Below are 16,439 nucleotides of genomic sequence, written 5' to 3'. Positions count from 1 at the left end.
CTTTTGAAAGGAATTTCTCCTGAGGTTTGGTAATGCCACTGCAGTGCTGCTCCCTGTTCTTGCTGGAAGCTCGGACATAAAGCAAAGCAAAGCCCTGCCTCTACAAAGATAGCCAACTGCACACAGACTGTGTAGAAAGAGGCATAGTAAGGCAGTAATATGAAAATATCATGAGGAAGGCAGCGCATGAACCACACCTGGATGCAATGGATAAGAAAGTCAGGTGAACATCCAGTATAGAAAAGGTTAACAGTTTATTGGTATTGATAACCGAAAAACAAAGTACATAAAATGCTTACATCCCCCTGGATTGCATTTTATGTACTTTGTTTTTCGGTTATCAATACCAATAAACTGTTAACCTTTTCTATACTGGATGTTCACCTGACTTTCTTATCCATTGCATCCCGGTGTGGTTCATGCGCTGCCTTCCTCATGTACTTTTATCCATATCAGCACCCTTCCTATGCTCGTTGGCTAGCAGCAGAAAAAACGCTGGGGAGCCTCACAGGCTTATTTCTATCCCTCCACTCTAAAGGCACCCCAGGAGCGCCAGATTTGTGATTATTGATATGAAAATATCAGCTGCAGGGAAACCACATACAATACTGGTGACTTGTCTTTTGCCCAGACTGCCTTTTTTGAGCACAGGTTTCCAGTAAACAGTTTCTCTTTAAAGTGTTACTAAACCCACAACCATAACATTTGTCTGTATATGCAGTAAGGCATGCTTGTTATACTCACTGTGGAACCTAAGAGGTTAATCCCCTGCATTGCGTAAAAAGGCTGTTTGATGAGGTCTTTCCTGACCCTCCCCTTCTTCCACCATTGGGGACAAGCTGCACATGCTCAGTTTAGTGTGCATTGCTATAATGTTTTTTTTTTTTTTACTTGTAAAAATAATGTGATTAGCACAGCGCCAATCAGCATTATCCAGACACAGGGTCAGGGGCCATGCAAGCCCCACAAGAACAGCCAGAGTTGAACGAAAACTCTACCAAGCTTTACCCAGACACTGACAGAAATCACAAGACTGCGCTAACTGCTGATGAAAAAAGGTATTTAGCAGTTTATATTTACTAAAACTACTGCATTTACATGTTCGGTGTATTGTGGGAGACCAAATATAATTAACGCAGGGCCCTGGGTTTAGTAAAACTTTAAAAGTATTTTTTTTAAAAAACTGGTTTGTTTGTAAAATCACATTTGGGTTATTTTATGGTCAAAATAGATGTAAATAGCGCTTATTGAATTTTTAAGGTAGATTACAGTTATTCTACCAGCTAGTTGGAAGAAACGGAAACTCCTCATGCAAACACAGGGCAAGAATACAAACATGCAGGTAGAAATCCAACGTCTGACCACAGCAAGGTCATGGTAATCACTACGCAACAAAATATCAAATTTTACTATGTAACTAATGAACTCAATCAGTAAAAGCTTCCAAGACATCCATTTAAGGATGAAATCTCAAAGAATAACTAATGAAGGTTGTAAACTGTGTGAATGAAATGTAAAGGAGTTGTTACACAGGGTAAAGATTTTCTGACGGATTTCGTTCAGGAATTCATTCAACACTGTAAACAAATCAGTCAATTAAAAAGAAACAAGACAGATGGCATGTAAGGAAATCATTTGCCAGAAGGGATTTAAATCTATGTCTAAAAGACTGTTACATGGCCCGATGCATTCAGCTGCTCTGCACACCACTCATTAAGATGAATTACAACAAACCATGCCACTGACCAAAAGTGGGTTCATGTTAATCTTGCATAATTACTGCAGACAAAGTATCAGCTGGATTTAGCGGTCTTGTTCTTGAAAATTTAGTAACAACAGAAGTACAACACAAACACACCATGAACATTTAATTTCCTAACAAAAATAACAAAAAAATATAAGCTATTCAAATCAATCCTAAACTTACTGGCAACTTTTTTCTGAGTTTTATTTGTACAGAAAAATAATTGATGCCTTTTTGGTGGGGTGAAGGGATTTTACCTTGAAGAGAACATGTAGCCAGGCTATGGCAACTCATCAAGTATTAACATTTTCTTAACAAGCAGTAAATTAGCTTTAGAACAAACTCTCATTGAGCTTTGCAGATTTGGCACTGTGGAACAATTTATCCTCAAATTTCACTGCAGAAGTCCAAATTATTCTCTCAGCTGCTCATCCTTTGCAGCATTGACTCGGCATCAGAACCTCTAATGTGAACACAGAGCAAATGCACAGGAAGAGGGGGGAGAGCAGAGTGCAAAGACCAGATCAGGTCCATTTCACTACTTTTACTGTGAATTTTGAGAATGAATTGGAATTGCAGCTACAGAGGTCAATGATGCCTGGTTTTAAAATGCACTTACTTTACTTATCCAACATTACACAAATACTTGCACGTCCATAGCCTACCTACTGGTGCACTTAACCATCTTCAAAAATTGTTTCTGAATTAAAGTTTTTAACATTAGGAATAAATTCTATTACTTTTAGGACATTACCAAAGCCGAAGAGATCATGGTGGTTTAGGGGGAAGCAATTTTAGTAAGCAAATGACTTGCTTTCTAGTAACACTACAGGAAAAAAGTACCAAACATTACTTTGTACCACTTTTTACCTGACATGGTGGCACAGATCGGTAACAAATTATCTTAGTTTCAATACCACAGCCTACACCGATATGAATGGTATTATTAGCAAGGTTGCAATATTTTTTTTTTGTTTTTGTTGCAGGCTATATAGGGCCCTTAAACTCATAACTCCTCCTTACAAATTTTGGAAAGGATTTTTTAAATAAATAGAAAAAAAAATGAAAACAATTTGGTCAGTATTATAAAAGATGGCCAAAATCAAAGGGTTTGATTTCTGCCAACACTAGACCATAGAAAGATTTTGTGTCTTGCCAATGTACATGCTCCGTATATTTGCCTTCAGAAATTCACAACTATAGCATCAATTCTGCACTTTAGATTCTAGAAAAAAGAACAATTAGGCTAAGAATTTTAGCTCAACAAATTTTGCAATCATTTGTAGCTTATACTGTAATTGCTGCATAACATACTGAAAAATAAATGTGTAACAAACTTATTGATATACGACTCCAGTAATAACACAGGCAATGGCAAAGGACAAAAATGAAACTTACAGGCCATAGGAGGAGTTAACAGCCAGGCTAGTTATCTGCTGAGGAGGTTCACCGCTGACCCACACAAGTTGTATCACCAGTTCTACTTGATAGCCAGCTGACTGTTTTAAAGGAGTGCTCCTAACTCTGAAATGAAAATCATCATAAACAATTGCTTATACCACTCCAAGAACCACAGATTGATAAGCATAAGTTTTGTAAAAGGGGACTTGACGCAGCAGGTCTTCAAAAGGTAAATTGCACTGTTCTTAGAAAAATAATGTCAAGGATAATTGAAGGACTTACTTTAAACAAGGTACATTGTCACGGATACCATCAGAAGAACTACTACTTGTGGATGGGTGAGACTGCAGAACAATGGGTTGTGGGGTGGTTCCTCCACTGGGCGTTGAGACTTGTTCAATGTCTGGAGACTCTAGATCATTGATTTCATAAAGTAAACGCACCTCCAGCATCTAGATGCAAATAATGAGATGCTAAGTAACTACAGTACATAAAAGAAACCACAAAGAATACATTTTAGATTGAAGTGATTTTAGAAGAAGTGATTTTAGAATCATTTTCAGATTTTAAATTTTAGAGTATTGCCTTTACTATTTCTGCAACTTTTCCCTGACAGCATTGGGACCTCTAATGTGAACACAGAGCAGATGCACATGGCAAGAGGTTATGGCGACAGCACATGTGATCTTGCCATGTGAGTCTATCCTTGGTATTAAATAATATACAGTACATATAATGGTTTATACATTTGCATCTAATGTTCTGTTTTTTTTCACTTATATTTCATATATTCATACTAACCTGTTTTGTCCTAAAGAAGCAGCCTGAGACCGTGAAATATACTGACGCTTATGGAAGGGACTCTCCAATGTACAATTACTTCTAGCATGTTCACAGATTATTTTGTTCACTGTGCAAGAAAACAGAGAGTGACTGGCCCACAGTGCTTTCCCTCTTCTCCCTGTCTGAGTGGTGCTGTACAGGCAATTACGCAAAGCTAATATTTAAAAAAAAAAAAAAAGGAGGGATTCAAGCACTCATGCAATTTCTGTTCCCAAACCAATGATGTAGCTACCGGAACTTCCAGGTTTTAGCCAGAATACTGGCACTGTAGCCAGTGGACAGGTGCTGCCTTAAAGGGCTGGGCAACACATTGCTTGCCATTTACCAAGCGCTTGTGCGCTACCTGAACCCTGTGTTTTGGACACCTCTGTACGCCCCAAGTCCGGAGCCTCCTCCATGCACTCCAGGGCACCATGTTACCCAGTGACCACAGGTCATCCTGAGTCACCCAGTGACCCCAGGCAATCCTGTCTTATCACGATTCCCATCCCTGAGTGCCTCTATGACAAAAATGCCTCCATGCAACCACAGGTACACTCCTGTATTTCCTGGACTGTCTCTCTCAGTGATACAGACCCCTGTTTGTGACAAGTTATATGTAAAAACACATTTAAAACATAATTGGAATAAATTGCATTTAGTTTATTTTTAAAAACACAGTATAGAGAAATATTTGTCCATTGCATAAATTTATTCAAGAATACTGTAAACTCTTTGCTGGTAATTTCAGGGTCAATAAGCCATCTACGATTTAAAGTGATGCATTAAAAATATATGTAATATATGTGAAAGTTCTAGGTGCTCTTTGGTTACTTAAGATAATTGGAGACAATGCTCTGCTCAGTTACTGGATATATTTCTGTGTACATCCGAACGACTAAGTCAATTTTATAATTTAGGCATCTTTATAAAATTATCTTTAGTGTATTTGTTTTTGTTTAAATTATCTAGTCTTTTGGGTTTAGTGCCCCTAAACTCCGTTGCACTGTACTTTACTATGCAATTGATAGTATAGGAACAATGCATATTGGCAAATTCAATCACCATGCTACATTTATAGTTGAAGTTTTACAAAAAGGGACTTGTGCTGAACACAATATTTCCGTGGATGAAAAAATAAACCTCAAGTTGCAGAGTTCAAGGGAAGCATCATCAGATAAATACTCAAACGAAAGCAACAGCTTATGTAAAAGGCAGTCAAGCAATATTTATCAAGAACACATGCCTACCATTTTTAGTTTAGACAGGCACTGAAATACTATCAGTTCCCACATAAGAAAAGATGTAAACTAAAAATTATTTTTACCGGGATGACCTCGGTTGTCACTTCCTGTTTGCTGAACCTATAGATGATAACATGGGCTGAAACACCTGCCACACAGAGTATCCTGCTTTCAGGGCACCAGGAAATCATCTGGATAGCATAGGGGTCCTCATCAACGATATCCGTGCTAGCCTTGTCCTCTTTGTTTCGTGATTTCTCAAACACTTTTGCGGTCTTCAATTTGTACAACATTTGCAAGTTTACTAAAAAAAAAAGACAAGACAACATAATTGGGCCTATTGTAATCCACTCTAAGGGTTCTGGAACAAATTGTTGAGACGGAAAAGTCTAACTGGGTAGCTCCTCCCCTACTGTATAGAAATGACATAATGCAATACAACAGTATTTGTAGATTCTCAACAAGCCGTAAAATCACTTCATTACATACCCTCATTGACCTTTGTAGCTATAGCCTGTGCAGAAACTTGTCTTCAAAGTTTAAAAAGGCACCAAATCTTGGTGGTTGTTCTCTTATTTTCTATGGCAGCAGACACTTGGTAGCCTGCTAGCTTTCTAAAGTAATCAGCAGGCTCTTGTAAGTGGTAAGAAACTAACCAGAACATGACTTTAGCTTCTCTGGTGTGACCATAAACCCTGGTTGACAGCAGCGTGACTTTGAAATCACGCTACTTCTGCACAATTTCAAAGCTGCAGATCAGTGTGATTTGGATCGGAGGTTTCATTGGGGCTTGTGACATTTGACAGAGGTCAATGACAAGTTGCAATGAAATCGCTGAAAAGTAGAGCAGGAACCTTTTTCTTAGTCACAACAATCTGAAGGGTTCCATTGTTGAAAAAAAGAGTGTGACTTGTCATAAGATTTTGAACTGACAAATCGCATTGGTGTGAACGAGGGCTTAAAGTGTTAAGCCAAGGACCCTGTAGTTACTATATCTGCTCTCAAACAGTACACAGAAGATGTAAATGCAATTATTTTAGTAAAAATAAACTGCTAAATACCTTTTCTCATCAGAAGTATATAGCAGTCTTGTAATGTCTAACAGTGCCTGGACAAGCACTGGGTAAAGCTTGTAGGAGGCATTTTTAATTCTCCTGTGACTGTCCTATGAGGCTGCATAATTCCTGATGCTCTGTCTGGAGAGTGCTGATTGGCCCTGTGCTGACCACATGCACCCCCCCCCCCCCAAAAAAAAAATAAAAATAAAATCTAGCAATACAGACCAAACTGAGCACATGCAGAGTGCCCCCAAGGCTCTGTACTATTAGGAGATGGAGAGAAGGGACTGTGGAAGAGGGGGAGGATCAGAGAGAACAGAATCAAACAGCCTTTTTACACAATGCACAGGATTAACCTCTTAGGATCCAGAGTGAGTATAACAAGTATGCTTTACTGCATAGGCTGAAGTTACTATTTTGGGCTTTAAGGATAAACTAGATTATAGTACACACAGCTACAGTGATTAAGGGCTTGCTTTAAAGGTCTGTGCTTGTTAATATACATGCATTAATGTTCATAGCATGTGTACATGTGCACTGATTACTTTGAACAAAGCATGTTTACCATTTAATAGTTTTGTTGCATTTTTTACCATCTTTCATACACAAATGCAAATGTAGACTTTTTGGAAAGACGTTTGAGACTAGGGGTCTAATGTATCACTAGAAAAACTGCTCCTTAGCTTAGTCAGCATTAAAATTGCCCTGAAATGTTCAATCGGATTGCTGGCTGTGGGGAAATATTGCCAGTTCTTAGTAATTTCTCATTGATATATTGTCCCCTATATGTGTGACAATTATTGATACAACTACAAGTGATTTACTTCCAGTAAACATTTATAGTTCTCTGTCCACAGACAAATGCTGAGATTAAGAGAAAAAAAGTAAAGCTGAAATATGTAGTGAGCAAAAATCGCAGTCACAATGTACATGTATAAATTAAATGTATACATACAATTCAAATCTATAAATAGAAACAATATTAAAGATTACAATAATAGACAGCAGAAGGATTAGAACCTCTGTCGTGTTTTTATTGTTGAGGCTTTGGTAGGAACTTTTTCAAAGTCTTCTAATGACAAAGACTTGGACAAACACCTGGGCAGGAGGTGAAAAAAACCTCTTTAATGGGGACACAGACAGCAATATGAAGCTGATAGATGTCTAATTTTACCTTTCTTGCTGCCTGTGCCCTTCACTTCTTGTACTGGTGACATATTGTCCTCAAGATGTCCAAAGAGGATGGTAAAAACAGAGAGGTTCCAGTACTTATTAACTGACCACTGGCTGTAGACACAGTTAAGGTACTTGTCTAGGCAAAATTCAGTTTTGAGGTAGAGAAGGGTTAAACCCTCTGAAGTTTTCATTGCCAAGTGGAATATGTAAAAGAGCACCAAATCAAAAATTCTTAAATTTCCAAAGCCTTTTCAACTGATAACAACAAGTAGGGTAAAAGGACAACCAATGCATTTCAGGGGCCACACAATACCCTTTCATCGGGGCTGGGTGAAGTGGCAGAACGTTAAAAGGACTCAAAATTACTCCTAGGCAGAGGATGTTCAAAATAACGGTCAGTGCTGATGTTGGTTTCTTTCTGTGTCTGGGATTTGTGTCTAGGATACATGAAAGCAGCAGCTCTCTCCCTCCTCACAAGGCAGATTGATGGTAGTGTTAGTCTGGCTGCTGCTGTCAATCAAATCCTAGGACCAGTAAGCGGGGGATGGGGGGGGGGAATATATGTCAGGGCAAAGGAGTGAGCCCACATTAGTAGCCCCTAGAAAATAGGATTGGGGCTGCTCTGTGCAAAACAATTGCACAGAGTAGGATAGTATAGCACTAAAAGTATATTGTTACTTTGGTTTGTTACATTTTGATAACCCATGAAAACCTGTGTCCAACGTTTTTCTACCACTACGTCTTGAAGTTTTCATTGCCATCTGTGTCCCTCACTGGTGACCACTGTAAGGGATCAACCCCCCCCCCCCCCACACTTTAACACTAATAGAGTTTCTATTAAGATGGTATTATTTTTCACAACATAAAAGTGTTACAAAAATTTCTACCCGATGACTCCTTTTCCAGGAATCCTTCAGGACGGTCACATGAGAGATAGGCTCCTCCTCCTACAGGAAACACAAGCACAGAGAGAAGTTAAAAGCTCGCCACCCACTACTGCCCTTCCCTATTACCAAAGATGACTCGAAAGGCAAGCAGAACCACCCATACTTAAATAAGGACCTTAGGGCGGGAAGCATACCGTCCTGGAGGATTCCTGGAAAAGGAGTTATCAGGTAATAACACGTATTTTCCCAAGTCATCCTCCAGGATGGTCACATGAGAGACTACAAAGATGCATAATTTGGGAGGGTACAAAACCAGAAAAAAAAAAAACGTTAAAACCGCAAAGGCCAAACAAAACTGAAGGTCCGTACTGCCAAGACAGAAATAAGTGTCAGAGCTAGAACACAAAGTGGCTCTGGGATCAGTGCAAATATAAGAGTCCCCCAAAAAAGGTTAGCCAGAAGTGTACCAAAAATCCTGGAAGCACGTCTTACAAGGTATAAGATAAAGCAATATCAGACTAGACCTATCTAGCAACTAAAGTCTTAATTGGAAACCCCTTAAAGAAAGGCCAAGATAAACCACTACATACTCTACAAGACTATACAACCAGATACATCTACTCTGGTCTCCAGAAGCAACCTCTTCGTAAAGTTGCAGCATAGGGGATGAGGAGTTACCCACTAAGAATTGCAATTTGATTGGTACAGCCTGATTCAGTAGACCATTACCTAGCCCCCCCTGGAATGCTCCCATGAGCTCCTTCATACCAAACTCCAGTACAAAGCATGGACCCATGTAGAACTACAGTTCAGATGCTTATAATCACGAGGTGCTTAGAGAGTAGACCTACCTGCACCATATAACCAAAACACAGCCATACCTACAACTTTCCTCACATCTGAATGTAGGTATGGCAGCTATGCAGAGTATACCTCATCTACCCAAACGTCTGTAGTAATATATACTATGAGGAACAAAAGAGCAAGATAAACCATGATCATGACTATTTTATCAAATGTCAGGAGTCACACTTGATGTTTGAAGTCTAATACTACCTTAGCATCACAAGGCGCACTATAATAATAATAATAATGTGCATTTATGAAGATCACCAATTCCGAATACTGAGCTTGTGCTCAAAACAGAGCATTCTCATTGACCGGCTATATCATGTTTTGTTCTATTTCCATATAAAAATAATACCATAGCATAAGGGTGCAGTGGTAGCAAGTCACAATACAATTTCTACTAGTCTGCAATCTACAGAATATATCAAGTGAATGGGTCGTCTGCCTCTGCAGAACCCAGGTCCATAACTCTAGTCACCCCACCATTCATGCTAGAGGTTAATACAACTGCAAATGCAACCTAGTCAACTACAAATGCAACCTAGTCACCACAAAATATAGTAATGCCCACACTATACTGTGTAAAAGTGTTTAAAATCTATATATATATATATGTTTCATGCATATAGCATTGTACCTTGTAAACAGCTTTTACTGTAGGAAAGATTACATAAACATCATGAGGAAAACTACAAAAGGATCAGAACATGAGTTCTGATTACAAAAGGAGATTTAGAACATTTCAAATGGTAGATGACTGGAATCGTGTGTTATAATCTTACCAGCCACAAGCCCAAGGGATGCAAATGGTATGCCATCATCCATGTGTAAAAAACATGGGGGGGGGGAAATCACAGGATAACCGGTTGTGAATTTCATATATAAACAAAGAAAGATACCATGATTAAGCTTCAGCAACCAGGACGTTTTGTCTCTAACCTGTATACTCCTATGTTACCCATGTGCATATATGCAGAAGGACAACCATATTACAAAAGGCACAAAGATAGGTGTATTGATAAGAAAAACCCTCCCAATGAATTGGACCACCAAATAAGGCTTATGCCACCAAGCATACTATAGAACAGCCATTGCAACTGGGGTGCCTTGGCAAAAAACATGCCCAAAAATTGTATTCAAGCCAGCGGGTGGCTCAAGCCTGACTAATAGTTACACCCAGCCACAGGTTTTTAGCATAACTTTAAATGGTGCCTTGACTGACAAAAGTTTGAGAAACACGGCTATAGGAAATATCACATATGCAGTCACAAATCATGAATTTGATAAAAGGCATAATCTATTGCAAACAAAAAAACAATAAACCAACATAAGCTCCAATATAATGTTATTACCAGTATTACCTATACTGCAGACACATAAGGTCAGTCATTCAACATAGTGTATTAATTTATGAAATACCCAATAAACAGCAACTAAATAAATCTGATGCCACACAGTCTGACTACAGTGACAGTCAAGGCTGCTGACAGAAATCATGGGGCCCCGTACAGCCTACCTGGCAGGGCCCCCCTCGAATACTGTATATCAAAACAACATTTTCACTAAAAGTTTTCAGCTGCTGCAGAGAGCCGCACAGGGCATCCTGTAATTGCCGCTCTGTCCGACCGCATTGATTCTCTCTGCTGTTCGGGCCCCCCTATGTGCCCGGGCCCCCTACAGGAGGACTGGTGGTCCCCCCCTATCAGCGGCCCTGGTGACAGTTATATATGTAAAACATACTGATACAATAAGTAATTCCCTAAAATAACACATAAAAGTATATTCTACAATACACTATATAATAATAAAGAACAAAAAATGATAAAAGGTTTAAGTACTGCCAGTGACTCACCTCCGTCCCTAAATTTACATGCAAAGAAAAATTTTCCAGGGCTATATCCTTTTTTCTTTGCATAATTATGAAGAACTATGAATTATGAAGGCAAGGTCTGTAACTAAAAATCCCATACATAGGGAACAGGTTGTGAATTACATATATCAGGTGTGAGACACTACCTAAAGATAGCCCTAGTGAGGTCTCAGCAGAGGTTTTGTCCCCAAACCAAGTACTCCCCTGTTGTCCACATATATTACTACAAAAGGAAAACCCCACAGCAAAAGTAAGGGTAATAAGTGTGTATTCACATAAATAAACTTTCCAATCCAGAAGCCTATGCCAATGAAACCTATGCCACGAAGTATACCATAATAACCCATAGAGACAAAATAGAGAATTTAATATATGCCGCATGCTCTGCAGGAAAGAGCACAATACAACATAATAGACACTACCACAAGCCTAAGGCTCCATTCACACATGGGCGTTCCAAAACGCCCAACAAGTAAAACCCCATTCATTTAAATGGCCCCTGTTCACATCTGAGCGTTTTAACGCCTGAAGCAAAACGCCTGTAGCTGAAAAAAGTACATGAACTTCTTTTTGGGCTGATTACTAGCGTTTTTGATAGATGTCAATGCCTGCCTCCAAAAACGCCTGCAAATTGCGGTAAAAATCGGGCGAAAACGCTACGCTCAAGTGTGAATGCAGCCTCAATGTGCATTATACAGACACATACTGCCAAAGCATGACAGCCATTCATGTGGTACAGATTTATAGTGTATTCATCCAAGGAATACACAAAGCAGAAACAAAGCATAAGCACATATCATAGGTATAACTTAGTCTCTGCATACCAATCCATTTCAATTTAAGCAGTGGAGAAAAATCAGGGCGCACCAGGTGATAGAAATCTAAGGTTGAGCACCTCAAATGGTATGTGCAGCAGAAACTGGTAAACTAAATTATACACAAATTCCACCCCTAGACAAACGCATCATAAACGTTTTGGTCAGAATAGAAGCAAATATAGGCTATCATACTACTATATATTTAACCATGCATACCCACAGTGATTACCCCACTGAAGTAAACATGAATGCTTCTACCAAGCACACACTCCGGTGGGAGACAGACAGCCTTCCAGCTTTTAAGATCTTAACGAGCACAGACCTAGGAGGTAAATTGAACCTTTTGACACCCATAGAAGAGGTGTCCAACATATCGGCCTTGAAGTGTAATCAGTCTAACAACTACAGGTAGTAACAATAAATCATCCAACACAAGTTTGTCAAGACAGCATTTGTATAGATGTTTACCCCAGGAACCAATCAATAACATGTTGCAAGATCCAAGCGTTACAAGTTCAGCTTAGTTATAGCTATGATTTCACCTCTATAAGATAGATCTATTTGAAATCATGATATGTAGAGGATCCCATACTGCCTTGGTCTAGACAACCAATAGTGGGACAAAGGTGTTAATCTAACCTAGCTACCAGGAACTAAAAAGAGAACAGCTTGTCAGAAGAAAAAATAAAATTATCCTTCCTTCTACCTGTTGGAAGTTTACCTGTGAGCATTGGCATTGCAGTATCCACTGCAGGATTAGACCACTGACTAAAATGCTTATTTCTTCAGGGGAGCAGTCTCCCCACATCACATGGGCTCCATTAGTAAAGCTTACTAGCATTAGCAAACTTCCAAGACAGACTTACTAAATTAGGGTTGTCAGCTTATCCCTTTAAGACCAAACACCTATTACACAGGTTCTGAGACTAATTTATTGAAGATAAGGCACTGAGTTTAATTACCACCTTAATCAGCCACAGAATCTGTGTAATTAATAGGTGTTCAGTTTTAAAGGGATGAGGCGTCAACCCTATAGTGTATATAGGAAGGCCTCTAACACACATTTATAAACGGAGTACATTACCACCACCTCCAGGATTAGAAGCTTGACTTTGTAGATTTGACTGTGTCCACTCCAAGGTGGCGAGGGAAACAATGGGGTAGAGCTCCAAAACTAAAAAAAAAAAAAACATGCACAATGCCTGGGCCTTCATAATGGATACACACGTCTGTCTAGTATGTGTTCCAAAAAGCAGAGGTACTATGCACCCTCAAAGGTGCTGGACCTATAGGGCCCTCCGCCAGACCCCCTAACCTGTCACCGTCCTACCATAGAGGGGCTGGTGCTTGGCTTCAGAGAAGTTGCCATCTTGGCTATGTTCTCCAGAAGAGATGGCCCAGTCATGAGAAAAGGGCTGCCACACAACATCCTATCCTCAGGAAGTGGCAGGCAGCCCCCACCATTTCACCACCTGTGCACCACCAAGGAGCAATGGATGTGACTTCTGTCCCATTCCGCCTAACTCGAGGGACCCAGGAAGCGTGCATGCCTCCCCGCGTACTGACAGTGTTTACAAAGGAGATCCTGGCAATACCTACTGTCTACTTTAGCTCCTCAGATGGATCTCCTCACCCCTGTGCAAGCTATCACCATACAGGCAGCCTCAGTGGAAAAAGGTAGGTAGTAAGGAGGACCAAAGGTTGCTAAGGGAGGAAGGATGTAGCTTAAAGCAACCAATATCCTCCTCTAAACAATCTCCCACTTTTGGCACAGGACCATCTCGCCTGCTGAAGCCAGTTTGAAGAGGCATTCCCAGGCACCTCCTAGGAAGTAAAAAGTAAAAACAACAGAGTTGCTGTGCATGTGCCTGCCAGAGTGCAGGAAACACAAGAACTGAAGGGCAGAAGTAGGTGGGGATTTTTTTTTACTTCTCTCTGTGCTGGGGTTTCCTGTAGGAAGAGGAGCCTCTCTCTCATGTGACCATCCTGGAGGATGACTTGGGAAAAGATGATTTTAGTATACAATTGTTTTTTTATCACTCCATAATTAATTTCTGAAGGTGGATGGTTCTAGCAGTTAAAAACTGGACACAGTCTGCTCTATATTTTCACAAGTGTACTGCATTTTTAAATGAACTGCATGTTATTTATGAAGCAATTTGCAGAAATATAGCAACAATTATGTTTTAGCAGAGAGCAGACCAGGCACTGCCAGACTTTGTCTAGGTGTAATTTTGCATTTTTTACTAGAAAAATATACATACAGGTATAAGAGTATATTTTATTCTACACTCATCTGACACTTATCTTTGCTAAAAAGGCTGAAACACAAGTACTGTTAGATAACAATCTAAATATTGAAATAACATACTTGCTGAAGCATCCCAAAATTTGATCGATCCATCTGCATGACTATAAAAAAAAAGAAAAAGAAAAAAAAAAAAAAACACCACATTAACACAAGGACTTTTTATTAGCAGAAAACATTATGGAAGAAAATAAATATTAATCGCTTCTGTTTAAAAGCAGAATTGGATTAAATTACTGATGGGATAAGAGGGAAGAAGATAGATGGGACGCTCTGGGTTACCCTAAGAGACTGGGGGACAGATTAGGAAGGGGGGGGGGCTGGGTTGCACTCAGATGGTGTCCTCTGATACAGTGCAGGCATGTTTTAGGATATATACAGACCTCAAAGCTCCCATATGTTATTTTGCCTACCTAATTTAGATTTGTTCATTAGATGGGCAGTTAAAATATGGGTAATGAGCCCTTTTAGCTGTTTAAATCTGCTCTTAGGGAGAGCTCATGAGCACATTCAAAAAATGTGCATTTCACTCACAGCTTATTTACAGTTTTTTATTTACATATAAGGTCTTTGTGAGTAAAACATGATAGTGGGAGGCACTGAGCGATTTTCCATGATCTTGTAGCTGAATAAAGTTTGCCGTAAAATGTTCTGGAATGCATTTTCTATTTTTTTGTATATGCAGTAGACTTGACTGCCAACCATCCATAAATTCACTGCCAGTTTGTAAAACTCAGATTTTTACAGCTGCCTGTGAAGGTTTGTAAAAATAAGATTGTAAGATCTTACCGTAAAATCTTTTTCTCTGAAGTTCATTGACAGACACAGCTCCATATAATTCTTGACCATTGGGTTATGCTGCCCCCTACAGGAGTAGAACACTAGGCAGGAAAAAACTTTACTACGCCTATGGGGCCGTCCCCGCAGGCATACACCCACACACTCTGCTATAGGCTTCGGTTTTGTTGCAAGCAGTGTTTAGAGGGAAAAACCCCAACCCACTCAAGATAGAGGGGCGGGTGCTGCGTCTGTCCATTAAACTTCAGAGAAAAGGATTTTACAGTAAGTCTAAGATACAGTTTTCTCTATCGTTCATTGACAGACGCGGATCCATATAATTCTTGACCATTGGGACGTCCCAAAGCAGTATTTGCAGTAGGGATGGGAAAACGCAGAGAAAGAACGGGGCCAGGAACTTGCTCAAAAGACCCCCGTGTGTGATCCGGACAGCCCGTTCAGCAACAACCGCATCCATCCCCCCCTTACTGGTGCAAGTGGCAAAGCCAGCTCCTACCTAACCCCCGGAGGGGGGGGGGCATGGGGGTAGGTTGGAGCCAAAAGACCACTGTGACTGTTAGAGGGGCTGGGGAAATGAAAGAGAACCCGGGGTTCTGACCATCCCAGGGAGGGGCCCACGTCCACGTCGAGATCGCAAGAGCTATGGGGGGACACTGCTCACCATACCAATGACATCGGGTGGGCACCACTCCGGACAGACTACCTCTCCACTCGAGGTGGGGGTGCTGACGGCCAAGGGGTACTCTGTGACCAAACCAGGTCGTGTGCGTCCTGGCGAGGTGTTTCACTCGCGGGCCAGCCCCTGTCCATTGGGGCTCTGTCGTGGCGAGGCCTAGAGCTTAACCTGCACACGCTCGCTGGCTGGGCTAGGAGACCTTAAGGATCTAGCATATCCAGTCTGAAACCCGGCTGTGGACTGCAGTTCTCTCAGGAACATAACTAATTAAAAAAATTTTTTATTTTTAACAAAGGTTCCCTTTAGAATAAAAAAAACAAGCGAAGACCGAAGTCCCAGCTGGAACTAGGTCCTACTCCTAAACTAGGCAGAAACAAACTGTAGCCTATAGCAGAGTGTGTGGGTGTATGCCTGCAGGGACGGCCCCATAGGCATGGTAAAGCTTTTTCCTGCCTAGTGTTCTACTCCTGTAAAGGGGGCAGCATAACCCAATGGTCAAGAATTATATGGAGCTGCGTCTGTCAATGAACGATAGAGACATTTTTTTTTCAAGCAGGTTAGTGTTCGGTTCTGCAAGTAGAAGTACCCCTTGACAGCTTGTCTGTGCGCCCCACAGCTACAATCAACACTCTTCCCAAGATAAACTGAGGTATCCTGCCCTTCTGCAGCCTCATTCACCTATCTGGTTCTGACAAGGTGGGGGAATTGAGGGTGGGAGGGGAGTACTGTACTGGGAAAGGGGGGAGATTTAGAGGAGAAGGGAGTGTCATTTTGGTTTCAAAAGTGAC

General features: G+C 40.5%; 1 protein-coding gene across 3 annotated transcripts in view; it reads right to left on the bottom strand.

The window, feature by feature from the left end:
• The window catches only part of STXBP5 (syntaxin binding protein 5), a 925,152-nt gene that overhangs the window by 187,632 nt on the left and 721,081 nt on the right, over nucleotides 1-16,439 (bottom strand). For all 3 annotated transcript variants that reach the window (XM_082250146.1, XM_082250147.1, XM_082250148.1), the window contains exons 14-17: nucleotides 14,241-14,281; nucleotides 5,295-5,515; nucleotides 3,428-3,597; nucleotides 3,143-3,268 (exon numbers count right to left, since the gene is read on the bottom strand). In XM_082250146.1, the coding sequence (XP_082106272.1) occupies nucleotides 3,143-3,268; nucleotides 3,428-3,597; nucleotides 5,295-5,515; nucleotides 14,241-14,281 (558 nt within the window). The remainder of the gene's footprint in view (nucleotides 1-3,142; nucleotides 3,269-3,427; nucleotides 3,598-5,294; nucleotides 5,516-14,240; nucleotides 14,282-16,439) is intronic.

Source organism: Pelophylax lessonae (genome assembly GCF_965119305.1).
Source record: "Pelophylax lessonae genome assembly, chromosome: 3".
NCBI classification, from domain to species: Eukaryota; Metazoa; Chordata; class Amphibia; order Anura; family Ranidae; genus Pelophylax; species Pelophylax lessonae.
Note: the sequence above shows the minus strand (reverse complement) of the source record. Positions and strands in the feature narration are given on the sequence as shown.